The 27,866-nt window shown below is 42.1% G+C and overlaps 1 protein-coding gene across 5 annotated transcripts; it reads right to left on the reverse strand.

Annotated features, from left to right (window-relative positions):
• Window positions 1–710: 710 nt before the first annotated feature.
• LOC109880404 (oocyte zinc finger protein XlCOF22) lies at window positions 711–26,691 on the reverse strand. 5 transcript variants are annotated; one of them, XM_031814183.1, is made up of 8 exons: window positions 11,626–11,732; window positions 11,130–11,162; window positions 10,583–10,748; window positions 4,571–4,993; window positions 4,019–4,423; window positions 3,447–3,869; window positions 2,420–3,294; window positions 711–1,955 (listed from the first exon to the last, which is right to left on the reverse strand). In XM_031814183.1, the coding sequence occupies exons 1-7, from the start codon at window positions 11,647–11,649 to the stop codon at window positions 3,149–3,151; spliced, it is 1,620 nt and encodes a 539-aa protein (XP_031670043.1). In that variant the 5' UTR covers window positions 11,650–11,732; the 3' UTR covers window positions 711–1,955; window positions 2,420–3,148. The 5 variants fall into 5 exon arrangements, with proteins under 5 accessions (XP_031670043.1, XP_031670044.1, XP_031670047.1 ...); XM_031814184.1 differs by lacking the exon at window positions 11,130–11,162 and having other exon boundaries at window positions 11,626–11,738; XM_031814187.1 differs by lacking the exon at window positions 4,019–4,423 and having other exon boundaries at window positions 11,626–11,736.
• Between the last annotated feature and the right edge of the window lie 1,175 nt (window positions 26,692–27,866).

Here is a 27,866-nt window from a genome sequence, read left to right on the forward strand (position 1 = left end):
ACGTGTAGCTACAGGTCTCAATGACAATGATTGGATATATAAACATGTACAACATGCAACGTGTAGCTACAGGTCTCAATGATAATGATTGGATTTATAAACATGTTCATCATGGACAACATGCTACGTGTAGCTACAGGTCTCAATGATAATGATTGGATATATAAACATGTTCATCATGGACAACATGCCACATGTAGCTACAGGTCTCAATGATAATGTTGTCCAGTGGTGATTTCAGCATGTCAACCTCGTTAAGGGGAAACACCATTGTTTAGATGAATGCCAGCAAAGCCACGCCACTATAACTGTAAACCAAACATTAAATATGAACTATAAACGGTGACAAACGGTTTAGGGTCTACACATGAATCTGTCACAGAGACTGGAGCTGATGGCCGACGAGCTTCAATAAGGTTTCTACTGACTCCTTGTGGATTTGTGTAACTGGATAAGAACCGCCTTCTCCTTCAATAACAATAATGACTGTCGACATGAGTTTTAACTTTAAGCCAAAACACACACATTATTATTACATTCACAAATTATTGTTCTTTTATAATTAACGCTTAGCTCTTAAGTATAGGTAACTACAAGAAAACGAGCTGCGATGAGGCCTATTCGTTCAGCAATTCCGAAAATGGGACAGCGACAGAAATTCAGATGATGTTTAGGCCTCACAGAGAAAGACAGAAACCCAGACTCAGCGGTTAGCCTACTATTTGAAGTATTTTATTAGGCTAAAAAGGAATGAATCATCTTCACTCTGGGTTATGAAAACAGAACAGAATGAATCATCTTCACTCTGGTTATGAAAAGAGAACAGAATGAATCATCTGCACTATGGGTTACGAAAACAGAACAGAATGAATCATCTTCACTCTGGTTATGAAAAGAGAACAGAATGAATCATCTGCACTCTGGGTTACGAAAAGAGAACAAAATGAATCATCTGCACTATGGGTTACAAAAACAGAACAGAATGAATCATCTTCACTCTGGGTAATGAAAAGAGAACAGAATGAATCATCTTCACTCTGGGTTAAGAAAACAGAACAGAATGAATCATCTTCACTCTGGGTTAAGAAAACAGAACAGAATGAATCATCTTCACTCTGGGTTATGAAAAGAGAACAGAATGAATCATCTTCACTCTGGGTTATGAAAAGAGAACAGACTGAATCATCTTCACTATAGGTTACGAAAACAGAACAGGACGATACAATCACGAGGATTCACTTTTATAGACAGACAGACGTACTGAAAAAGCATTGGGAAAACAACCCTCGCAATATGAGCTGGAATTACAAGGGTCTATTAAACTGAACTTTTTGATGAACAAAAATATTTGAATGGGAAGAGACTGTCACTGGCAAACATGGTTACGAGGAAGGGATACTATAATATAATGTGTTGTTTGGTGTCTATCTCACCACCATCATGGAGAAAATCACAAGAGATAATTCAAACACAAAAAAGTAAAGAAAAACAATTAAATGCATCATTCTTACATTACCTAAAATGATTAATAAGCTACTAATGAGATAGACCTATATAAGCAATATAACAATGCAGATGTACAAACTATGGCAAAAAGCTCTGGCCACATTCAGCACAGCTGTAAGGTTTCTCTCCTGTATGAACTCTATTGTGCATTTTAAAGGTCTGATGATCTTGCTTAAAAGACAGAACATGGGTAAGGTTTCTCCCCATGTGTCTCATTTGTGTGTCCAGAGGTGTTGTTTCATGAGGTCTGCTCGTCTAAAACTTTTCCCACATACAGGACAGCTGTACGATTATCTCTCCTGTGTGCACGTCTCATTTTGTCTTTTTCAGATCAAATAACCGTTGCCAGTCTGTCCCACACACAGAGCAACTGTATCTCTGAGCTTTGAGATTCCCCTAGGTTTCTTTAGGTTCTCCTGATGTAGAGGTTCTCCCCTCCGAACTCTCGTCTGTGTGAATGAGACAACATAGGTTAGAAGGTTCAGTGCAGTGATGTGATGTCCTGTCTTTTATACACATTTACACACAAAATACTGTTTATTTTAAATTATGATAATACCCTTTTAGCGTAAGTGCTGTTTGAATTTTGAAATTTCAATCTGTTTTGGTGGGATGGAATTTTGGCCTGTCTGGTGACATCACCAGGCGGTAATGTAGTTAACAGACCAATAAGAAAGAGAGTTCCAAACCTCTCTGCTAATAACAGCTCATTTTCAGTTTTCCTCCTCCCTACTCAGACAACTCCCAGACAGTCCTATCAAAATTCTTGCTTGAGATGTTGCTTGTTTGTCGTTGACCATTTTAATTGAAAACAATCACAGCAAGGTACTTCATTTTTACCCAGAAATGATTTCACAAAAAATGGCTGCATTGGATTTTTAAATCAAAGAGTGATGTTCATGCTTCCACTTACCGAGACGATGAAGATCCCAACCAACCTCTTCTCCATCTGAATTAATCAGACCACCAACTTCCTCATCTTCTCCCTCCCGCTCTCCTTCAATTGTAACAGGGTTTTGAAACTCAACAGGTGGTAAACCAACATGAGTTTTCTGGTGTCTCTGAAGTTTTTGAGAACTAATGAAGCTCTGGCCGCATTTAGTGCAGCTGTAAGGTTTCTCTCCTGTATGATATCTGTGGTGGACTTTAAGGCCTGCTAATCTTACAAAACTCTTATTGCAGACAGGGCAAGGGTGTCGTTTCTCTCCAGTGTGCACTGACTGGTGGTCTTCAAGATACCCCTTCTCACTGAAACACTTCCCACACACAGAACAGTAGTGAGGTTTCCCTGCGTGTTGCAGAGAGTGGTCCTTTAGCTGATCTGGACGGCTGAAACCCTTCCCACACACAGAACAGTGGTGGGGTTTCCCTGCGTGTTGCAGAGAGTGGTCCTTTAACTGATCTGGACGGCCAAAACCCTTCCCACACACAGAGCAGGAGTAAGGTTTCTCTTCCGCGTGTAACCACTGGTGCCTTTTCAAGGCTGAGGCGAAACCAAACCTCTTGTCACATTTGGAGCAGACGTAAGGTTTCTCTCCAGTGTGCACTTTCTGGTGGTCTTGAAGATGTCTTTTTACACGGAACTGCTTTCCACACACAGAGCAAGGGTATGGCTTTTCTCCTGTGTGTATTCTCATATGTATTAGCAGTGATGATAGCTTTTGGCAATCTCTTCCGCACACTGAACAGCAGTGAGAGCTCTTTGCTGTGTGATTCTCCTGTTTTTTTTAGGTTCTCCTGATGTAGAGTGACTCACTTCCCTGTCAGTGCAGTGGTTATGTCTCTCTGCTGTGGGATAAGATGGGATGGATAAACTATGTGAAAATGTGGAATTGTCACCATAGTTTTTTTCCCGTTGAATAACTGAAAGTAATATAAATAATTATTAATAAAACATTTTTGCAATTCAAGCCCTTACAGAATGAGTCCCTTAAACTTACCAAAAGCAGGATCCTCGTCCTCCTCTTTCACTTTGATATCCAGTGGTGGTGTAAAACCACACTCTTCTACAGACACTTGACTCTCTCCTGTGTGTGTTCTCTGGTGTTTGGTAAGATTTGACGATGAAGAGAAACTCTCCCCGCACACGGAGCAACTGTACAGCTTCTCTCCTGTGTGCACCGTCTGGTGTTTTTTCAGGTTTCCTTTGTCACTGAATTGCTTCCCGCAGACAGAGCAGGAGTAAGGTTTTTCTCCCGTGTGAGTTCTCATGTGTATTTGTAGTTTTGATAACTTCTGACAGTTTTTTCCACACACTGTACAGCAGTGAATCTTCTTAACTGTGTGATTCCCCTGGTGTTGTTCAGGTAATCCTGATGTAGAGGGACTTCCTTCAGTCTCAGAGCAGTGGTCAGGTCTCTCTGCTGTGGGTTAAGATGGGATGGATAAACCATGTGTAATGTGGAACTATATATTTTTTTCCCCTTTGAACAACTGAAAGTAACGCAATGATTGGTTTAAAAATAAAAGTTTGGCAATTCATGCCCTTACAGAATAAGTCCCTTTAACTTACCAAAAGCAGGATCCTCTTCCTCCTCTTTCACTATGATAACCAGTGCTGGTGTAAAACCATGACTCTCTCCTGTGTGTGTTCTCTGGTGATTGGTAAGAATTGACGATGAAGAGAAACTCTCCCCGCACACGGCGCAACTGTACAGCTTCTCTCCTGTGTGCACTGTCTGGTGTTTTTTCAGGTTTCCTTTGTCACTGAATTGCTTCCCGCAGACAGAGCAGGAGTAAGGTTTTTCTCCCGTGTGAGTTCTCATGTGTATTTGTAGTTTTGATAACTTGTGACAGTTTTTTCCACACACTGAACAAAAGTGAATCTTCTTAGCTGTGTGATTCCCCTGGTGTTGTTCAGGTAGTCCTGATGTAGAGGGACTCCCTTCGCTGTCAGAGCAGTGGTCATGTCTCTCTGCTGTGGGATAAGATGGGATGGATAAACTATGCGAAAATGTGGAACTAACTATATATTTTTCCCTTCGAATAACAAAGTATTACAAAGTTTGATAAAAACAAATGTTTTGCAATTCAAGCCCTTACAGAATAAGTACCTTAAACTTACCAAAAGCAGGATCCTCGTCCTCCTCTTTCACTATGATATCCAGTGGTGGTGTAAAACCACACTCTTCTACAGACACTTGACTCTCTCCTGTGTGTGTTCTCTGGTGATTGGTAAGAATTGACGATGAAGAGAAACTCTCACCGCACACGGAGCAACTGTACAGCTTCTCTCCTGTGTGCAAGGTCTGGTGTTTTTTCAGGTTTCCTTTCTCACTGAATTGTTTCCCGCAGACAGAGCAGGAGTAAGGTTTTTCTCCTGTGTGAGTTCTCATGTGTATTTGTAGTTTTGATAACTTCTGACAGTTTTTTCCACACACTGAACAAAAGTGAATTTTCTTAGCTGTGTGATTCCCCTGGTGTTGTTCAGGTAGTCCTGTTGTAGAGGGACTCCCTTCACTCTCAGAGCAGTGGTCAGGTCTCTCTTCTGTGGTCAAGACATAAATATGGATTAACTCAAATTAGTCAACACCCTGACTAAGTCAAAATGTTTGTTCCTGAGGAAACAGAAAATAAATAAATATTATAAATTTATAGGGTCCATACTTTTCTCGAAAAATGCTACATGTTAGCTTTTCCCATGAGATAACCTGGCACAGTTAGCCCTAAGCTAACCACCACAGGGATATTTTAAACCTCCAAATCAAGGCTGTTCCACTTAAAATCTAATTAAATGTTATTGGTCGTGAACACAGTATTCTGCCGTTGTTATAGCAGGTGATGTTTCTAGCTCCAACAGTGCAGTGTTACCGAACAATACATTTTGGTGGGATTTGTATGTATGTATCAGAACAGTCCGGAATATATTAATATTTTTTTTATTTTACCTTTATTTAACTAGGCAAGTCAGTTAAGAACAAATTCTTATTTTCAATGACGGCCTAGGAACAGTGGGTTAACTGCCTGTTCAGGGTCAGAACGATAGATTTGTACCTTGTCAGCGCGGGGGTTTGAACTTGCAACCTTCCGGTTACTAGTACAACTCTCTAACCACTAGGCTACCCTGCCGCCCCATATATATATATATATATATATATATATATATATATATATAATGGTGTGTATAGACAGTAAGGTCAGTATATGAATAGAAAAGGTGTGTACAGCAGCAGTTAAATAGGTATATACATATGAACTCGGTAAAACAGTATATAAACATAATTGCACATCATCTGCACATCACTCCAGTATTAATGCTAAGTTGTAATTATTTTGCCTCTATGGCCTACCTCACTTTTTAAATTATTATTATTTGTTATTATTTTATTTCACCATTCTTTAACCAGGTGGCCAGTTGAGAACAAGTTCTCATTTACAACTGCGACCTGGCCAAAATAAAGCAAAGCAGTGTGACACAAACAACAACACAGAGTTACACATGGAATAAACAAACAATTGAGCAATTAAAACACTGGAGTGAAGAAGATGCAGAAGATGAATTTGCAAGTAGAGATACTGGGGTGCAAAGGAGCAAAAAAATATATGTATGGGGATGAGGTAGTTGGATGGGCTATTTACAGATGGGCTATGTACAGGTGCAATGATCTGTAAGATGCTCTGACAGCTGATGCTTAAAGTTAGTGAGGGAGATATGAGTCTCCAGCTCCAGTGATTTCTGCAATTCGTTCCAGTCAATGGCAGCAGGGAACTGGGAGGAATTGGCTCTTGGGGGTGAGGAACAGCGAACGGAGGAAATGTCATGCTGAAACTGGAAAGGGCCTTCACCAAACTGCCACAAAGTTAGAAGCACAGAATCGTCTAGAATGTTATTGTATGCTGTAGCTCTAAGATTTCCCTTCGCTGGAACTAAAGGAGCCTAGCCCGAACCATGAAAAACAGCCCCAGACTGTTATTCCTCCTCCACCAAACTTTACAGTTGGCACTATGCATTCGGGCGTGATTCATCAATCCAGAAAACGCGTTGGCACTGCTCCAGAGTCCAATGGCAGCGAGCCTTACACCACTCCAACCGACGCTTGACATTGTGATCTTAGGCTCATGGAAACTCATTTCATGAAGCTCCCGACAAACCGTTATTGTGCTGAAGTTACTTCCAGAGGCAGTTTTGGAACTCGGTAGTGAGTGTTTTGTGTGAGCTTGTGTGGCCTACCACTTTGCGGCTGAGCCGTTGTTGCTCCTAGATGTTTGCACTTCACAATAACAGCACTTACAGTTGATCGAGGCAGTTGAGCTCTTCAGTACGGGTCATTCTATTACCAATGTGACGCATGTCCACATACTTTTGTCCAGTAGTGTATCTTACTCAATGGAAGGACTAAGTTTGATCCAGATCCGATGTGGGTATTTATTGACTATTATGTCAATCCTACAAATCAAAAGGGCCCATTTGGATTCAATCAATGAGATTCATTTCTCAGAGATTAAATGTAATTTCAACAAAATAATAATGTTGCAGGAAAGCGAATCTTATCTGTTACCAACTACAGATGCAATTTCATCAGAATCATTGTGATGGTGGTTGTCATGGCTACCTGAAATGACATGGAATGATTCAAGGGGTAAACAAAACGTATGACTATTTTACAGCTATTATCGGTCACTGTCCTGTGTTTTTATTCCATAAACAATGAACCTTTTATTGAATTAAACAGATGGTCACACTATCTGTAGATGGACTATCTAAACGAATAGTGTGTCCATCTGTACAGCAGCTACAGATGGACTATCCGTTGCTTAGCAACTGCCTCCCACGGTTGGGGTTATGTTTAGAATAAGGGTAAGGTTGGGGTTATGTTTAGAATAAGGGTAAGGTTGGGGTTATGTTTAGAATAAGGGTAAGGTTGGGGTTATGTTTAGAATAAGGGTAAGGTTGGGGTTATGTTTAGAATAAGGGTAAGGTTGGGGTTATGTTTAGAATAAGGGTAAGGTTGGGGTTATGTTTAGAATAAGGGTAAGGTTGGGGTTATGTTTAGAATAAGGGTAAGGTTGGGGTTATGTTTAGAATAAGGGTAAGGTTGGGGTTATGTTTAGAATAAGGGTAAGGTTGGGGTTATGTTTAGAATAAGGGTAAGGTTGGGGTTATGTTTAGAATAAGGGTAAGGTTGGGGTTATGTTTAGAATAAGGGTAAGGTTGGGGTTATGTTTAGAATAAGGGTAAGGTTGGGGTTATGTTTAGAATAAGGGTAAGGTTGGGGTTATGTTTAGAATAAGGGTATGGTCAGGGTTATGTTTAGAATAAGGGTAAGGTTAGGGTTATGTTTAGAATAAGGGTAAGGTTAGGGTTATGTTTAGAATAAGGGTAAGGTTAGGACTAGTAGATATTTTGCTCAGCTGGTAGGTCATGGCACTTCTAACGCCAGGGTTGTGGGTTCAATTCCCACGGAGGACCCGTACAACAACAACAACAAGGTTTGAAAATATATGCGCTCACTAACTGTAAGTCGCTCTGGATCAGAGAGTCTGCTAAATGACTCACTAACTGTAAGTCGCTCTGGATCAGAGAGTCTGCTAAATGACTCACTAACTGTAAGTCGCTCTGGATCAGAGAGTCTGTTAAATGACTCACTAACTGTAAGTCGCTCTGGATCAGAGAGTCTGTTAAATGACTCACTAACTGTAAGTCGCCTGTTAAGGCTATGGCAGAATACTGCCCCCGTTGGAGAAATGCGTGCCCATGGTAAACAGAAAAAGAATCTGTCAAAAATTGCTAATATATGCAATTAAAAATTATTATTGAATAGAAAACACTCTAAAGCTTCTAAAACCGTTTAAATTATGTCTGTAAGTAAAGCAGAACTCTCAGGGCACTCATTCTCCCAAACTCTCTCTTGTTATCCAAAAAGTTGGCCCAACTTTGACGTCATCGCCCCCACCCTTCCCAAGCACCTACAGTCCTGGGAACAGTTCCTATGCCTTCACCGCGGTGTCCGCTTTCAATGGGGCTTCTCATTGTGTGAATCGAGCGCTCACGAGAGTAATGACGGGCCAAAACCTTTCGGTCGCGCGAGAAAACAGGTTACTCTCATGCGCATTCTGCTGCTGTGGTGTCTTTCTTCCAAGATTGATTAAACGATGCGTGTGTTTCTCTTTGTCCTGAGAATTGCTGTGAAGCTATATAACATGCTAACGCTGTGTTCTGAACCAAGTTTGACAAGTTTAGTCGACATATAATATGTAATTTCAACGTTTTGGTGCGAACTAACTTTACTTTTTGGCTGCATTTCAACCGAAATATGTCGTGTTTGATAACCGAAAGACACAGACTTCAAAACTAAAGCTGTTTTTGGTAAGTATAAACCCTTCCAGGTCTTCTGATGGAAGAACAGCAAAGGTAAGGGAACATTTATGTGTTAAATTTGGGTTTCTGTGGAGGAGCCAAAATGCTAATTCCTGAGCGCCGACTCACATTATAGCCTAGTGAACGAAATCTGTAAAGTTAAAAATAAATGTAACACAGCGATTGCATTTAGAAGAAGTGTATCTTTCTATATATATGTAGAACATGCATATTTAGTCAAAGTTTATGTTGTGTATTCCATGTTAGCTGACGGCATGTGCAGAAGCCATCGTCATTTCTCCGGACATTTGAGTAGCATTTTTTTAACAATGCGTCATTGTAAACAGAGATTTATGGATATTTATGGCATATTATTGAAAAAAACATAAATGTACTGTGTAACATGTAATATTACTGTCATCTGATGAAGATTTCAAAAGGTTAGTGAAATTATTTTCTTTTAATCCTGCGTTTGGTGATTGCATATTTTGTTCAATTTGGCTATGGAAATTAGCTGTGTCTTCGGTGTGTATTCCGTGGTGGTTTGACATAAATATGTGCTATGTTTTCGCCGTAAAACATTTTAGAAATCTGACTTGGTGGCTAGATGAACAAGGTGTTTATCTTTCATTTGAGCTATTGGACTTGTTAATGTGTGGAGGTTAAATATTTCTAAGAATATTTTTGCGTTCTGTGCGCCATTGTGTCAGTTGAGCAGTGGGGGAGGGTACCCCTAGAGGGACATGTGGGGCCATGTAGTTAGGACTAGTAGATAGTTTGCTCAGCTGGTAGGTCATGGCACTTCTAATGCCAGGGTTGTGGGTTCAATTCCCACGGAGGACCCGTACAACAACAACAACAAGGTTTGAAAATATATGCGCTCACACGCTCTGGATCAGAGAGTCTGCTAAATGACTCACTAACTGTAAGTCGCTCTGGATCAGAGTCTGTTAAATGACTCACTAACTGTAAGTCGCTCTGGATCAGAGAGTCTGCTAAATGACTCACTAACTGTAAGTCGCTCTGGATCAGAGAGTCTGCTAAATGACTCACTAACTGTAAGTCGCTCTGGATCAGAGAGTCTGCTAAATGACTCACTAACTGTAAGTCGCTCTGGATCAGAGAGTCTGCTAAATGACTCACTAACTGTAAGTCGCTCTGGATCAGAGAGTCTGCTAAATGACTCACTAACTGTAAGTCGCTCTGGATCAGAGAGTCTGCTAAATGACTCACTAACTGTAAGTCGCTCTGGATCAGAGAGTCTGCTAAATGACTCACTAACTAAGTCGCTCTGGATCAGAGAGTCTGCTAAATGACTCTAACTGTAAGTCGCTCTGGATCAGAGAGTCTGTTAAATGACTCACTAACTGTAAGTCGCTCTGGATCAGAGAGTCTGCTAAATGACTCACTAACTGTAAGTCGCTCTGGATCAGAGAGTCTGCTAAATGACTCACTAACTGTAAGTCGCTCTGGATCAGAGAGTATGTTAAATGACTCACTAACCGTAAGTTGCTCTGGATCAGAGAGTCTGTTAAATGACTCACTAACTGTAAGTCGCTCTGGATCAGAGAGTCTGCTAAATGACTCACTACTGTAGTAGCTCTGGATCAGAGAGTCTGCTAAATGACTACAATGTAAATGTATTAGTTGACATGCTACTGATGTCTTTAGAGAATCTACAGGTGGATTATCCAAATAAAGTGTTACCAATTAACCTGCTATATATAAAATGGAACTGTATAATCTCTGAGATGTAATTAATGAAGTATGTTTATTTACCAGTATCATCCACGTCCCAGTCTTCCTCCTCTTTGACTACAATGTTAAATCTGGGTATTTCACTGCAGGTGTCGATGTCTCTATGGTTAGAGTCAGGAACCAGTGACTCCGGAGGGCTGGGTTCAGTGGAGCAGGAGAGAGGGGGGTTGGATGGGTCAGCAGAATCCTAAAACAAAGAATAAGATTGAATTAGTTATATATACCCATCAGAACCCAAAATATAAACTTGTTATACTCCGATGTTTGTAAACAAAGTAAATGTAAACAAACACTATTTAACCCCAAAACATAGTTAAAACTATTATTGTCATATCATGGATGGTCAGTCCTTGCATCAATAGCCCTGTTTATGAATTTGAGAGTGGTTACTTTTCTTCAGGCCACCTCTCAGCTTTTTATTGGCTTCTAAGAGGGGAGGCAAGACCCTTTGTGATCGTTTCAACTACTAATTGAAGCTTTAATACTTAGCTAAATGAATGATCTAACTAGCTAATACTTTAGGCATAGCCAGCCCGACTGGTTTAGCATTAGTTATAGTCATTCTCACCTCATTCATCGTGAATTCTTCAGAAATAGTTTCCTATGAAAGAGTTGGGTCACTGAATTAAACTAAAGCAGATTCTTCTCAAATCCCCGACAGTTCACCACGAGGTCACATTATCTAGCGGATTACTTTCCATACAACTCAGATAGCTAACTAGCTAGGCCAACGGTAGCTAGATAATTTACTTTCCTAGACCAGATAGCAAAACTATATGAAATGGTCGTTGAAAATATCGCTAGCTCCACGTATATAGTCCGAGTTGGGCAAAATCCAAGTCTAATTTAAACGACATCAAATGATATCAGACACATTTCAGACACTACTAAACTAAGCTAGCTAGCTATCAACATAAGCATCTTCTTTCTTCCAGGCCAGCTTCCGGGTTAGATTCTTCTGTCAATCCGCATTACGGCAAAACAGCAGAAGGCTCTACGGGACACTAGCTTGTTACTATCGTTACAGTTTGATAGAAACCTGAGGAATTATTGACAATATTTACCTGTACACTAAATAATATATGCATGGTTAGCTACCAGCTAGCTATATTAGTGTTTTCCTCCTTCCGGCCTAACTTCCGGTCCATACGAGGCTCTGCTGCCGACTCATTCTGCGGTACCGCCACCACCAGTTCATCTTTTTCTATGGTATCATGGCGGTCCGCAAACAAACGTTTATTTGCATGTCGCCACCTACTGTGCTGGAATGTACGATCAATCATGATCTGACCAATTCTGCACAACCATGAAAAACACTCCCCAACCCTCCTACCCCATTAAACTGTATCTATATCATGCTGACCCCCCCCCCCCCCCCCCTTAGTATTGTTCAGCAGGTTAAGAACCATTTCAAATGTAACATCTGTTACCCCCCAATATCTCTTTTGCCGTCTCCACAGTAACCTTCAATCTGGCATTTCTTCTTTCCACAACCCGAGTCGTATTGATAGTCTTACCAATAAAAGCTACGAAGTCAACTTTATTCATTATTCGAAGTGTCCTTTGACACCAGACATTTAAGAGAGCAAGATTTCTGAACAGGCTTCCAAACCAGCAGAAACACAACCAACCTTAGGTACAGTTGTTCTATAAGTCTTCACTGTAGTTCCACCAATCTGTCTTAACAGCCTCTGCATACTATACATCATGACTCATTCTATCATCTCTGAGCCTCTCTAGCCTCTCTCTACCTGGCATTGTGGGAGAATTATATACATGATTTGATAACAAAAGAGAAAAGGTACACTTATGGGTTCATTCCCTGTTCTGGTAAAATGCATTTTCTATTGTATAGGGCAGGAAGCAGTTAAAGGCCATAGGGGACACTAAAAATGCAGACACATAGACGCTTAAGACCAGCTGGGCATACAAGGATCAATGAGGTTGTCTAAGGACTGGGTCAGTCAAATGACCAACTGATGGATTGCAGGCATCAATCACATCACAGGGGACACAAGTCTGTTTGATCTTAGACAACCATATGAAGTGAAGGCGACCAGGGCAGCTGAACACACTAAAAACTAGAGACACATACAAAAGGGACACAGAGTTAATTACAGAGCCAAAGCATAGGGCTGTAAAATAGAGGAATGTATAGTATTTTTAGTATAGCTGGACACGCTAGAAACTGAGGAGACACAGTCTACTGATCCTAGATATTACACAAACAAAATAATGTATTTAGCTAGGTGCAGGAACAGGAAGGGTCTTGTAATCTGGCCGAAAGCAGATGTGGGCGTTACTGGGCTGAACAAGCAGGACGAACAGATTGGAATGTAAGGGTATTTGCATTGGGGGATGAACTGATAATGTATGCAAGGAGATAAAAAGGAGAGCGAGAGCTCTGGAGGTGGTGGGTCCTGCGGGGCTCTCCGGCTTGTAATATGGGTGTATTAAAAGTCTATCATTGAATTCAAAGTTCTTGGTCGTGTCATGTTTGAATCGATTGGCCACTACAGCATCTACCAAATGCTGCACTATATTTGTCACATCCTCCCGAATACAACAGGTGTAGTTGACCTTACCGTGAAATGCTTACTTACAAGCCCCTAACCTAACAATGTAGTTCAAGAAAAATATTTACAAAATAAACTAAAGTTGAAAAAATTATTCAAAAAGAAAGAAAATGACATAACAATAACGAGGCTATTTACAGGGGATACCGGTACAGAGTCAATGTGGAGGCTATATACAGGGGATACCGGTACAGAGTCAATGTGGAGGCTATATACAGGGGGTACCGGTACAGAGTCAATGTGGAGGCTATATACAGGGGGTACCGGTACAGAGTCAATGTGGAGGCTATATACAGGGGGTACCGGTACAGAGTCAATGTGGAGGCTATATACAGGGGATACCGGTACAGAGTCAATGTGGAGGCTATTTACAGGGGATACCGGTACAGAGTCAATGTGGAGGCTATATACAGGGGGTACCGGTACAGAGTCAATGTGGAGGCTATATACAGGGGGTACCGGTACAGAGTCAATGTGGAGGCTATATACAGGGGGTACCGGTACAGAGTCAATGTGGAGGCTATATACAGGGGATACCAGTACAGAGTCAATGTGGAGGCTATATACAGGGGATACCGGTACAGAGTCAATGTGGAGGATATATACAGGGGGTACCGGTACAGAGTCAATGTGGAGGCTATATACAGGGGATACCGGTACAGAGTCAATGTGGAGGCTATATACAGGGGATACCGGTACAGAGTCAATGTGGAGGCTATATACAGGGGGTACCGGTACAGAGTCAATGTGGAGGCTATATACAGGGGATACCGGTACAGAGTCAATGTGGAGGCTATATACAGGGGATACCGGTACAGAGTCAATGTGGAGGCTATATACAGGGGGTACCAGTACAGAGTCAATGTGGAGGCTATATACAGGGGGTACCAGTACAGAGTCAATGTGGAGGCTATATACAGGGGATACCAGTACAGAGTCAATGTGGAGGCTATATACAGGGGATACCGGTACAGAGTCAATGTGTCAATGTGGAGGCTATATACAGGGGATACCGGTACAGAGTCAATGTGTCGGCTATATACAGGGGATACCGGTACAGAGTCAATGTGTCAATTTGGAGGCTATATACAGGGGGTACCGGTACAGAGTCAATGTGGAGGCTATATACAGGGGTACCGGTACAGAGTCAATGTGGAGGCTATATACAGGGGGTACCGGTACAGAGTCAATGTGGAGGCTATATACAGGGGATACCGGTACAGAGTCAATGTGGAGGCTATATACAGGGGGTACCGGTACAGAGTCAATGTGGGGGTTATATACAGGGGGTACCGGTACAGAGTCAATGTGGGGGTTATATACAGGGGATACCGGTACAGAGTCAATGTGGGGGTTATATACAGGGGATACCGGTACAGAGTCAATGTGGAGGCTATATACAGGGGATACCGGTACAGAGTCAATGTGGAGGCTATATACAGGGGATACCGGTACAGAGTCAATGTGGAGGCTATATACAGGGGGTACCGGTACAGAGTCAATGTGGGGGTTACAGGTTAGTCAAGGTCATTTGTACATGCAGGTAGGGGCAAAGTGACTATGCATAGATAATAAGCAGCGAGTAGCAGCAGTGTAAAATAATGGAGGGGGGGTCAATGTAAATAGTTCGGGAGGTCATTTGATTCATTGTTCAGCAGTCTTATGGCTTGGTGGTAGAAGCTGATCAGGAGCCTCTTGGACATAGACTTGGCACACCAGTACCACTTTCCATGCGGTAGCAGAGAGAACAGTCTATGACTCGGGTGACCGGAGTCTTTGACAATTTTTTGGGCCTTCCTCTGACACAGCCTAGTATAAACAGTACCAGTCAAAAGTTTGAACACGCCAACTTATTCAACCTGTCAAATATCAGTGACGACACAGTGAGGACCTGTTTATAGATCTTGCTCACATCGGCTACAGAAAGTGTGATCACACAGTAGTCAGGAACAGCTGGTGCTCTCATGCATGCTTCAGTGTTGCCCCGCTCCTTGAAAGCGGCAGCTCTAGCCTTTAGCTCGGTGCGGATGTTACCTGTAATCCATGGCTTCTGGTTGGGACATGTATGTACAGTCACTGTGTACAGTCTGTGCTAGCAAAACAGTCCTGTAGCGTAGAATCTGCGTCCTCTGACCACTTACGTATTGAGCGAGTCACGGGTACTTCCTGCTTTAGTTTTAGCTTGTAAGCAGGAATCAGGAGGATAGGATTATGGTTAGATTTGCCAAATGTTGTATTTGTATTTATTAGGGATCCCCATTAGCTGCTGCCAAGGTAGCTACTCTTCCTGGGGTTTATTAGGGATCCCCATTAGCTGCTGCCAAGGTAGCTACTCTTCCTGGGGTTTATTAGGGATCCCCATTAGCTGCTGCCAAGGTAGCTACTCTTCCTGGAGTTTATTAGGGATCCCCATTAGCTGCTGCCAAGGTAGCTACTCTTCCTGGGGTTTATTAGGGATCCCCCATTAGCTGCTGCCAAGGTAGCTACTCTTCCTGGGTTTATTAGGGATCCCCATTAGCTGCTGCCAAGGTAGCTACTCTTCCTGGGGTTTATTAGGGATCCCCATTAGCTGCTGCCAAGGTAGCTACTCTTCCTGGGGTTTATTAGGGATCCCCATTAGCTGCTGCCAAGGCAGCTACTCTTCCTGGGGTTTGTTAGGGATCCCCATTAGCTGCTGCCAAGGCAGCTACTCTTCCTGGGGTTTATTAGGGATCCCCATTAGCTGCTGCCAAGGTAGCTACTCTTCCTGGGGTTTATTAGGGATCCCCATTAGCTGCTGCCAAGGTAGCTACTCTTCCTGGGGTCCAAACACACCAAAGCATCCAGATTACATATAAAACAAAATATAAAACAGTGAACTATGTTTATACTGAATTAACTATTTTATTTTATTTCACCTTTATTTAACCAGGTAGGCAAGTTGAGAACAAGTTCTCATTTACAATTGCGACCTGGCCAAGATAAAGCAAAGCTGTTCGACACATACAACAACACAGTTACACATGGAGTAAAACAAACATACAGTCAATAATACAGTATAAACAAGTCTATATACGATGTGAGCAAATGAGGTGAGATAAGGGAGGTAAAGGCAGAAAAAGGCCATGGTGGCAAAGTAAATACAATATAGAAAGTAAAACACTGGAATGGTTGATTTGCAGTGGAAGAATGTGCAAAGTAGAGATGGAAATAATGGGGTGCAAAGTAGCTAAATAAATAAAGTAGGGAAAGAGGTAGTTGTTTGGGCTAAATTATAGATGGGCTCTGTACAGGTGCAGTAATCTGTGAGCTGCTCGAACAGCTGGTGAGGGAGATAAGTGTTTCCAGTTTCAGAGATTTTTGTAGTTTGTTCCAGTCATTGGCAGCAGAGAACTGGAAGCAGAGGCGGCCAAAGGAAGAATTGGCTTTGGGGGTGACCAGAGAGATATACCTGCTGGAGCGCGTGCTACTGGTGGGTGATGCTATGGTGACCAGCGAGCTGAGATAAGGGGGGACTTTACCAAGCAGGTGACCAGGAGCCAGTGGGTTTGGCGACAAGTATGAAGCGTGGGCCAGCCAACGAGAGCGTACAGGTCGCAATGGTGGGTAGTATATGGGGCTTTGGTGACAAAACAGATGGCACTGTGATAGACTGCATCCAATTTATTGAGTAGAGTGTTGGAGGCTATTTTATAAATGACATCGCCGAAGTCGAGGATTGGTAGGATGGTCAGTTTTACGAGGGTATGTTTGGCAGCATGAGTGAAGGATGCTTTGTTGTGAAATAGGAAGCCAATTCTAGATTTAACTTTGGATTGGAGATGTTTGATATGGGTCTGGAAGGAGAGTTTACAGTCTAACCAGACACCTAGGTATTTGTAGTTGTCCACATATTCTAAGTCAGAGCCGTCCAGACAGGCGGGCAGGTGCAGGCAGCGAGCATGCATTTAGTTTTACTTGTATTTAAGAGCAATTGGAGGCCACGGAAGGAGAGTTGTATGGCATTGAAGCTCGCCTGGAGGGTCGTTAACACAGTGTCCAAAGAAGGGCCAGAAGTATACAGAATGGTGTCGTCTGCGTAGAGGTGGATCAGAGACTCCCCAGCAGCAAGAGCGACATCATTGATGTATACAGAGAAGAGAGTCGGTCCAAGAATTGAACCCTGTGGCACCCCCATAGAGACTGCCAGAGGCCCGGACAACAGACCCTCCGATTTGACACACTGAACTCTATCAGAGAAGTAGTTGGTGAACCAGAGGCAATCATTTGAGAAACCAAGGCTGTCGAGTCTGCCGATGAGGATGTGGTGATTGACAGAGTCGAAAGCCTTGGCCAGGTCAATGAATACGGCTGCACAGTATTGTTTTGTTATCGATGGCGGTTAAGATATCGTTTAGGACCTTGAGCGTGGCTGAGGTGCACCCATGACCAGCTCTGAAACCAGATTGCATAGCGGAGAAGGTATGGTGGGATTCGAAATGGTCAGTAATCTGTTTGTTGACTTGGCTTTCAAAGACCTTAGAAAGGTAGGGTAGGATAGATATATGTCTGTCGCAGTTTGGGTCAAGAGTGTCTCCCCCTTTGAAGAGGGGGATGACCGCAGCTGCTTTCCAATCTTTGGGAATCTCAGACGACACGAAAGAGAGGTTGAACAGGCTAGTAATAGGGGTGGCAACAATTTCGGCAGATAATTTTAGAAACAAAGGGTCCAGATTGTCTAGCCCGGCTGATTTGTAGGGGTCCAAACACAGGGCGGAAAACACTGACCAACCCCAAACACAGGGCGGAAAACACTGACCAACCCCAAACACAGGGCGGAAAACACTGACCAACCCCAAACACAGGGCGGAAAACACTGACCAACCCCAAACACAGGGCGGAAAACACTGACCAACCCCAAACACAGGGCGGAAAACACTGACCAACCCCAAACACATGGCGTGAACACAAAATAATCCCGCACAAACTAAAGCCTAACAAGCTAAAATTGGCTAGAAAATCAAGAAAACACAAATAGGAACAGGTGCAACTAATAAGACTAAACTAGCAGAAAAGGAAAAAGGGATCGGTGGCGGCTAGTAGGCCGGTGATGACGACCGCCGAGCTCCGCCCGAACAGGCAGGGGAGCCAACTTCTGCGGGAGTCGTGACAGTACCCCCGTGCGCGACCCGGGGGGTGAGGTGCCAGGCGATCCGGGTGGAGGCGGTGGAAGTCCCTCAGAAGTGAAGGGTCCAAAATGTCCCCCACCGGTACCCAGCACCTCTCCTCTGGACCGTACCCCTCCCAGTCCACGAGGTACTGTATGCCCCTCACCCGGCGTCTCGAGTTTCAGGCATTGGAGCTTAAAGGATCTTGGATAACTAATCCTCTCCTGAATGTGTCCTGAAGTGATCCTTCAAGGTGGATGATTGAGTAAAACTCTTCCCCCACACAGAGCAGGAGTGGGTTTTCTCTCCTGTGTGTAACTTATGGTGTCTTTTCAAGGCTGAAGCGAAAGCAAAGCTCTTGTCACAGTTGGGGCAGGCATAAGGTTTCTATCCAGTGTGTTAGCATAGGGCTACGTTTTCTCATACTGACAGCTGGCCGTGTTAGCATAGGGCTACATTTTCTCATGCTGTCAGCTGGTCGTGTTAGCATAGGGCTACGTTTCCTCATGCTATCAGCTGGTTGTTTTAGCACAGGGCTACATTTTCTCATGCTGTCAGCTGGTTGTGTTAGCATAGGGCTACGTTTTCTCATGCTGTCAGCTGGTCGTGTTAGCATAGGGCTACGTTTTCTCATGCTATCAGCTGGTTGTGTTAGCATAGGGCTACGTTTTCTCATGCTATCAGCTGGTCGTGTTAGCATAGGGCTTCGTTTTCTCATGCTGTCAGCTGGTTGTGTTAGCATAGGGCTACGTTTCCTCATGCTATCAGCTGGTTGTGTTAGCATAGTGCTATGTTTTGTCATGCTATCAGCTGGTTGTGTTAGCATAGCGCTATGTTTTGTCATGCTATCAGCTGGTTGTGTTAGCATAGGGCTACGTTTTCTCATGCTGTCAGCTGGTTGTGTTAGCATAGGGCTACGTTTTCTCATGCTGTCAGCTGGTCGTGTTAGCATAGGGCTACATTATTTCATGGGAAAAGCTTAAGCAAGAGTTCTCAAGAAACTAAGCCTAAGTTTAAGCAAGAGGTCGCAAGTATGGGCCCATTAAATATATAAGCAATAGTACAAAATAAACGCTTTAGCTCACCAAAAGCAGGATCTTCCTTCTTCTCTTTCACTTTGACATCCGGTACTAGAATAGACACCTGCTGTGTGATCCCTGTCCACGAGATTGGTTCAGGGAAGAAGCAGCTACATTTTTTGGCAAGGACATGATGTCTTTGACTGGATCGGTTTGCTGACGAGGAGAATCTATTCCTACAGAGAGAGCAGGGGTAAGGTTTCACCCTAGTGTGAACTATCTGGTGTCTTCTGAGAAGTGCAAAAGCTGAGAAACTCTTATTACACGGAGAGCTGTGGTGTGGTTTCTCTCCGGTGTGCTGTTGCATGTGTATCTTGAAAGTCCACGATTGGCTGAATTCCTTCCCACATTCTGAACAGCTGTACTGCGTGACACTAGTGTGGGATTGTTTGTGTCTTGCTAGAGAGCTAGGGTGAACAAAGCTCTGATTACAGGTGGTACACTGGTAAGGTTTCTTTATCACCATTGACAAAAACAACAATTTCCTCCTCCTCCTCTTTGACATTAATTGCCAGCTCCTGTTCCTCGTCTTCGATCTTGATATTCATAGTTTGACTGCCCGATGATGCCGTATCTCGAATTCCCAGTGTACACTGGTTGCTATGGTTACTGGCATGACTGCATTGATGTTTGCGAAGACCTTCGGTCGAAGCGAAACCTCTCCCGCAATCAGAGCACTCGTAAGGTTTCTCTCCAGTGTGCACAGTCTGATGCTGCCTGAGCCTCGATGGTGACTCGTATCTCTTCCCACACTGTGAGCATTGGTAAGGTTTTGGTGTGGGTGCTCCTGTATGGCGTCTTACGTGTCTCGATAGAGTTCCCTTACAGCCAAAGCTCATCTCGCAGTAGGAGCACTGGTGAGGTCTCTCCCCTGTGTGCTTTCTCATGTGCATCTTCAGTTCATATGCAGAGAAACATTCCTTTCCACAATCGGAGCACGGGTGCTTCTTTGTCGCATCTGGCTGTTTCTCTCCAGGGTGTGTCATCTGATGTCTTTCCAGGTGGGGCTTCAGTGTGAATCGCTTCCCGCACACAGAGCACTGGTAAGGCTTCTCTCCTGTATGTGTTCGGCGGTGTCTCTTCAGTTTGGAGGGGTGAACAAAGTCTTTTCCACATACTGGACAGACGGAAGACTCCTTAGCAGGTTTTGTGTGGGTTCTTAGGTGTCTGTTGACATTGGATGGGTGAGCGATTTCTATTTCACATTGGGGGCATCGCCATGGCTTCTTAGCCGTAGGATTCTCCTGGTGTTGTTCTGTTGATGCCTCTTCACTAGAGCTGGGGTTAGGATTCTCTCCTGTTACAATAGGACAAGAAAAGTTCAATGACAAATTAGGGATGCACGATATAATCGGTGAACATATCGGAATCGGCCGATATTAGCTAAAAATGCCAACTAGTTTAACGCCAACGTGCAAAACTGATGTCAAAGCTGGCATGCATACCTATATAATGTAGGTGACATAATGACGCCATGTAAAAGTTTGCGCTACACGTGCAACACAGCATTCCTAACCTAGCCCACAATGTCTGCTGTGTGGATCAAGCAGTCAACAAGTCAAGCAGTCATTTGAAAGAGTAAGACAATTTCAGCGAGACAATTCAAAAGCTAAATCCATTCACCCCAAGATAATGGAATTCATTGCCCTTGACAATCAGCCGTTCCCTGTCGTGGGTGATGTTGGCTTTCGCCGACTGGTTGAGCACAGGTACACATATTTCCCTGCCGGAGTTACACAGTAATAGCATCACTGCTATTAGCTTCACGACATACTATGGCCGTTTGGGCCTTTGTGTGTCAAAAAAGACACACGTCAAATAACACTATTTGGCCCACTAAATTAGCATTTCATTTGACCCGTCAAATAACACAGTTCTATTATAGAATGTAATGTGGTCTGAATTAGCACGTCGAAGCTAAGCGCCACCAATACTATCAGTAGCACTGTCAAAACTATACAAAACAAGTCTGCAAACAAGCAAACACTGGCCACGAGCGATGTGTTTACAATACTGCGTTGGTAGTAAAGCATTATTTGTTCGACCGCAACTTCTGGGGTAGCTAGCTTTAGTTTGGTATCTAGCTTTAGCTTGGTATCTAGCTAGCACCAATACAACCAGCCTCGACTGCAACTTCTGGGGTATCTAGCTTTAGTTTGGTAGCTAGCTTTAGTTTGGTATCTAGCTTTAGCTTGGTAGCTAGCTTTAGTTTGGTATCTAGCTTTAGCTTGGTAAAGCACCAATACAACCAGCCTCGACCGCAACTTCTGGGGTAGCTAGCTTTTAGCTTGGTATCTAGCTTTAGCTTGGTATCTAGCTTTAGCTTGGTATCTAGCTAGCACCAATACAACCAGCCTCGACTGCAACTTCTGGGGTAGCTAGCTAGCTTTAGTTTGGTATCTAGCTTTAGCTTGGTATCTAGCTAGCACCAATACAACCAGCCTCGACTGCAACTTCTGGGGTAGCTAGCTAGCTTTAGTTTGGTATCTAGCTTTAGCTTGGTATCTAGCTAGCACCAATACAACCATCTTGAAAACAATGACCAGTTGAAACTGCAGTCATTTTCATTATTCTTAGCATTATTCTTGTGAGTAAGTATTAGCTAGGAGGCCACTTGTTTTTCACCTATTGAAATTGAACTTAAGTTCATGAAAATAAATAGCTAGCCAGCTACTTACCTTTGTTGCCCAAAGCTAACGTTATAAACAGGCTAACTGCAAAGTTCACGATTGTAGCTAATCCTAAATTGTAGCTAGCTTCACATAGATGGGTCCAACCATTAATTAAATAAGAACTGTCTTATAAATTAGGGTTATTTTAGATGATGACACCTAGCTATATAGTTAGCTAGCTAACTATAGCTACTGAAACAGATTGTCGTTTTGCTATGTTTTTGGGGAAGAACATTGTTAAATCCATGAGCTAGCTAGCTTTTTTTATGACCAGCACTGTAGGTGCGTGAGACAACTTTACTAGCATCATAGCATACGTATCGATGAACCGTTGTGACATATGAAGTAGGAGTGATTGTGTAATCAATGTGCAATAACTATGTAAAAAAAATGTATGAATGCATAAAATTATTATGTGACGTGCAGTCATATTCAGGTCCTGATTGGTCAACAAGCTTATTTGACACATCTAATAGTGTTATTTGACACACAAAGACCCAAACGGCGTTCCATAGCATGAGAAATCCTGGTTGAGAATGAAACGATGAAACAGCACAGCAAGTAAGTGAAAGAAATTGGTTTTGATTATGTTTCACTGGTAATCGGTTTCGTTTTTTATATCGGTTTCGTTTTTTGGCAAGGAAAATATTAGATATCGGTATCGGCCAAAAATGTAATATCGGTGCATCACTACGACAAATACATGATTCTATTCTATTATTTGTAATTGTCCTCTGTTTTTATTCTGCAAACGAGTGAATTAAACTGCTATATATGGCAGTGTTTCCACTATATGCTTCTACACCTGCATTGCTTGCTGTTTGGGGTTTTAGGCTGGGTTTCTGTACAGCACTTTGAGATATCAGCTGATGTACGAAGGGCTATATAAATACATTTTATTTGATTTGATTTTATATATTCATTTAAAAGTTTGTCTCGGCAGAAATATTCATATGCTGCAAAGTTGTTTCCGCCACTCCAAAATATATGATAATTATTATAATTAAAATGTTTTACAAATATTTCTGCCAATTACGCCATTTTCTTCTTCCCCGGGGTCAGATGAAGTCGTGGACACCATTTTAATGTCTCTGCGTGCAGTTTAAAGGAAGCTGCTAACTAGCGTTAGCGCAATTAAACTTCCCTCAAACTGCAGAAACATACAAATGGTGTCCATGAGTTCATCTGACTCTGGGGAAGTAGATTGCCCAAAATCTCGCACTTTCCCTTTAAGATCAGAGTGAAACGTTACAATGTATATTTGAACAGTGGTAGGAATGAGAGCCAGGAGGGCACAGCCACTGCCTGCTCCTCTTCATCTCCCTACAGCGCAGTGGAGCAGCATCTGTTCTATTACAGATGGTGTCAACATTATTACATTTATCATGCGTTTTGGAATGGAATGCCCTTTTAAAAAGAGTCCCCACCGCTGCTGAATCCTGGGGGAAACACTGTATGGAACAGAACTATATAATCCTATTGATATTATTAATTCAGTAACTATAGTAATACTTACCAATATTATCCACATCCCAGTCTTCCTCCTCCTTGACTACAATGTTAAATCTGGGTATTTCACTGCAGGTGTCGATGTCTCTATGGTTAGAGTCAGGAACCAGTGACTCCGGAGGGTTGGGTTCAGTGGAGCAGGAGAGAGGGGGGTTAGATGGGTCGGCAGAATCCTAAAATAAAGAATGACTTGTTATAAAATAGCGACATTCATCATCAGCTACCACTTGCGTGTATCAGAGTTCCAAAACGCGTACGCACCGCAGTGTTCTAGAACGTTTGCTTTAATACTTTCTGAATTGCGTTCCATTGTGTTGAAATTGTGGGAAGGTGTGCGTTCACCGCCCCCGCCCCACTGTGCGTCAGAGCAGCGTAGCTATGCCGCAATGGGATGTCGCGCCGCAGCGTCTGTGGACTCCGATTTACGCTTAAAGGCGTCTGCCTACATAGGTTCGGTTTGCTCCAAGCAGAAATCAGCGAAGAGAATGTCTCTGTTCACAAACTCCATAAAGACCTTTAATTGAAAAACTAGAGAAAGGCAAAATGACTTTGTCCCTCTTGAGCTACTGTAGCAACTACACAGCCAGAATTAATCTAAGATAAATCAAGAAATCTGTAATTAATTTAGACGTCTTTACCGAGGAGGTCTTAGTCGCAGAATTGTATATCTAACTAAGATACTTGGTGCAGTATTTCTAAAGTGAAAAAATGAGCATGAAAACTAGTCGTCTCTCGTTGAATGACAACTAACACTTCATTGAAGAATCCCGTTCCCACTCCGACAAGGAGAAAGAACAATGAGCCAGGATGCATATATGTGCAGTAATAAAACGTATGTAATACTTTAAAGTACTTAAGTAAAAGTACTACATAAGTATTTTTTGTATCTGTACTTTACTATTTATATTTTTCTAAACTTTTACTTTTACTCCACTACATTCCTGAAAGAAAATCATGTACTTTTTACTCCATACATTTTCCCTGACACCCAAAAGTACTTGTTACATTTCGAATGCTTAGCAGGACAGGAACAATGGTTTCAATTCATGCACTTTCCAATTCATCCCTGGTCATCCCTACTGCCTCTGATCTGGTGGAGTCACTAAACACAAATGCTTAATTTGTAAATGATGTCTGAGTGTTGGAGTGTGCCCATGGCTATCTGTAAATTGTAAAAAAATCAAGAAAAATCATGCCATGCTACTACTTCTATGAATTGGTAAACAAACTGAAAGGGTGCGTACTGCCACCTGGAGGGTGTTATGTAAACAGATATAAAGGCAAGATTGGCAATTGACTGTCACCTGCAGTGATGTTAAATTATTTTTACTTTAACTTTTGATACTTAAGTATATTTTAGAATTTACACTTAGTTTTGATACTTAAGTATATTTTAGAATTTACACTTAGTTTTGATACTTAAGTATATTTTAGAATTTACACTTAGTTTTGATACTTAAGTATATTTTAGAATTTACACTTAGTTTTGATACTTAAGTATATTTTAGAATTTACACTTAGTTTTGATACTTAAGTATATTTTAGAATTTACACTTAGTTTTGATACTTAAGTATATTTTAGAATTTACACTTAGTTTTGATACTTAAGTATATTTTAGAATTTACACTTAGTTTTGATACTTTAGTATATTTAAAACCAAATACTTGCTGGGTGACTTTCACTTTTACTTGAGTCATTTTCTATTAAGGTATCTTTACTTTTACTCAACTATGAAAATTGGTTACTTTTTGCAACACTGTAAATGTGAAGCATCCGGTTGGCGTTTCCACACTACCAAATATGGGGATGAGAGGAAACCCAGTGGCCCGCTGTGGGAGAAGATGGAGTGAGATGGATTTTGGCCGAAATTCTGCACATTTTCTCATCGATTAAACATTTGATCTCCATTCAGTATTCTGTTTCCAAAACTATAATCTGTAACAGAGTGGACTGCGTTTAGTAGACTTTACCCTTTGCAAAGTAAAAAAAAAAAAGTGTTGTTTAGAAGGGCATATTGAGAACACACACTTAAGAGTAGACGTTCCCTAATGCAAATATGCAAAAAAATGCTAGGCTCTCACTAGTGTTTGGCTCTACCCACTTCCTTGCTTGTTCTACAAACTATGATACATTTTCTCCCATCGGAAACGACAGGCTCTGGTCGATCTTGGGATCTTTTTGGTAATACTGTTGACCAATCACCGACGAAGGGGCGTAGACTTCAGCTACGAAATTTCAACAAGCCTCAAGAAAATAAAAAGTGTGCTCGAACGTCACAAATGTTCGTCATAATACATGTGCGTCACTGTTTCGACTGGAAAGCATGCGACAGGCTTTAGGCAACGCCATCCAGACTGGTTTAGCATTACCCACCTAACATTAGCTACAGTCATTCCATAGAGATAGAGGACACAACATTGTATATGTTCTATTATGGCATCTCTGAGAGCATGGGCAGCGCCATTGAGGCTATCTCCATTTTGAAGTAGTCCATTTTCTTCTTCTACTACTTCTATGAATTGGTAAACAAACTGAAAGGGTGCGTACTGCCACCTGGAGGGTGTTATGTAAACAGATATAAAGCCAAGATTGGCAATTTACTGTCACCTGCAGTTTTGGAACGTTTGCTCACAAATATAATTAATTGGCTGATCCCCCCCTGATGACCTGGATGGAATTATGAGATCCTTCCTTAACACACCGGAAGTCCCACCCAGTTGATTACTTCAAAATGGTGAACGTCCTCAATGGGTACTAGTCCTCCATCTCTCTATGAGTCTTTCTCACCTCATCCATCATGAATTCTTCTATAGCTTCCTATGAATTATGTAGTTAGCGCACTGAATTATAGCAGATTATTCTGACATCACCGGTTTCATTCCACTGACCGTTCACCACGAGTTCACATTAGCTAGATAGCGGATTGCTTTCTATAAAGAACTATTTGAAAACTAGCTAAATTAGCGAGTCAGTAAGCTAGGCTTTAGCTAACAAGCTAACTTACTTTCCTAGACCCGATAACAAAACGATATGGAATTGTGGTTGGTAACATCGTTGGTTCCACGTTTATAGTCCGTGTTTGGCAATATCAAAATCTACTTTAAACCGTATCAAATGATATCGGACACATTTTCGCACACTTGCAAAATAAAAAACGCTAGCTAACTATCAACGTTAGTATGTTTCTTCTTCCGGGTTAGAGTCCTCAGACGATTCGCGTTAGCGCCACCATCTGTTCTGGAGTCCAAACAGCAACAATATGAATGGGACTTTGTCTCCAGCACAGTAGTGTACATACAGCACATTATGATATAAACAGGGTTGGGTAAGTTACTTTCTAAATGTAATCTGCTACAATCTGTTACCGGTCCAAAATGGTACTCAGTAGGATTACCCGAACCCAGTAATGTTATCTGATTACTTCCCCTTAAGAGGCATAGATGGGTTGGTTGTTTAGCAACAAAACCAACGCATGCGCAATTATGGGGAAACAGAGTTGGCTGATGCTGCGTTCACATGCTAGTCAGAAACAAGGAGGACATTTCCGACTTGCTGATTCGTTGAATACAGCAGGTGTATAACTACAAGTTAGCAAGTCGAACATTTCATAGTTTCGACTAGCACTTGTACTTAGCATTAGACTGTTGACAACATGTATACTATATTTAATCTCCAAATGTTTATTGAAAACAAATACATTCGCACAATAAGCACTTGTCTCACATACATCGTTATGGTTGTTGCTAGTTAGCTTGCAAGTGATTTTTTTGCCATATTAGCATAAACATGACATCAGTCAAAACAAGACATCAATATAATGACCACCACCTACGATTCCCCACATGGAAACTGATTTTATTCATGTAGTGACACCTCTAGCATTGCGATGCCGTGCCTTAGACCGCTGCACCACACGGGAGGTCCCCATGGCAACCTCTTGTCACTGGTGGGAGGAGTTTGAACCAGGTGGGAAGTGATTGCATTAGTCGTGGAAGCGGGCTGCCTCCCCGGCATGAGCCAGGTGCTCTGGCTGACATGAAGTCGCCTACTTCCTTAATAGAGTAACACGTTAATTAGTCATTACTGATTAAAACAGACACTCTTCACTTCTTGAGCTCAGCAGCTTCATAGTTTATATAAAATAAAAATGGAGATTGTTTAAAAAAAAAATCATTGCAATGATTTATTTAATCATGACACGACTACTGTGCACAGGTACTGTTGTAATCAGGTGGTGATATTCCACACAGACACCGAGACCCGCCTGCGAGAACTTCAGAAGAAAACATTTAAGTGCTTATGAATGAGAGACAATTCAAACAGAGTAATATGACAATAATAC

This window comes from Oncorhynchus kisutch, unplaced genomic scaffold (assembly GCF_002021735.2).
Source record: "Oncorhynchus kisutch isolate 150728-3 unplaced genomic scaffold, Okis_V2 Okis06b-Okis10b_hom, whole genome shotgun sequence".
In the NCBI taxonomy this organism is placed as follows: Eukaryota; Metazoa; Chordata; class Actinopteri; order Salmoniformes; family Salmonidae; genus Oncorhynchus; species Oncorhynchus kisutch.

Coding starts and splice junctions, on each gene's coding strand:
- LOC109880404 (XM_031814183.1), bottom strand. CDS start 11,649: ATGCATATATTATTTAGTGTACAG. Junction 3,870..4,018: donor GGAAGAGGATCCTGCTTTTG/GTAAGTTAAAGG, acceptor CTTAACCCACAG/CAGAGAGACCTGACCACTGC. Junction 3,295..3,446: donor GGACGAGGATCCTGCTTTTG/GTAAGTTTAAGG, acceptor CTTATCCCACAG/CAGAGAGACATAACCACTGC.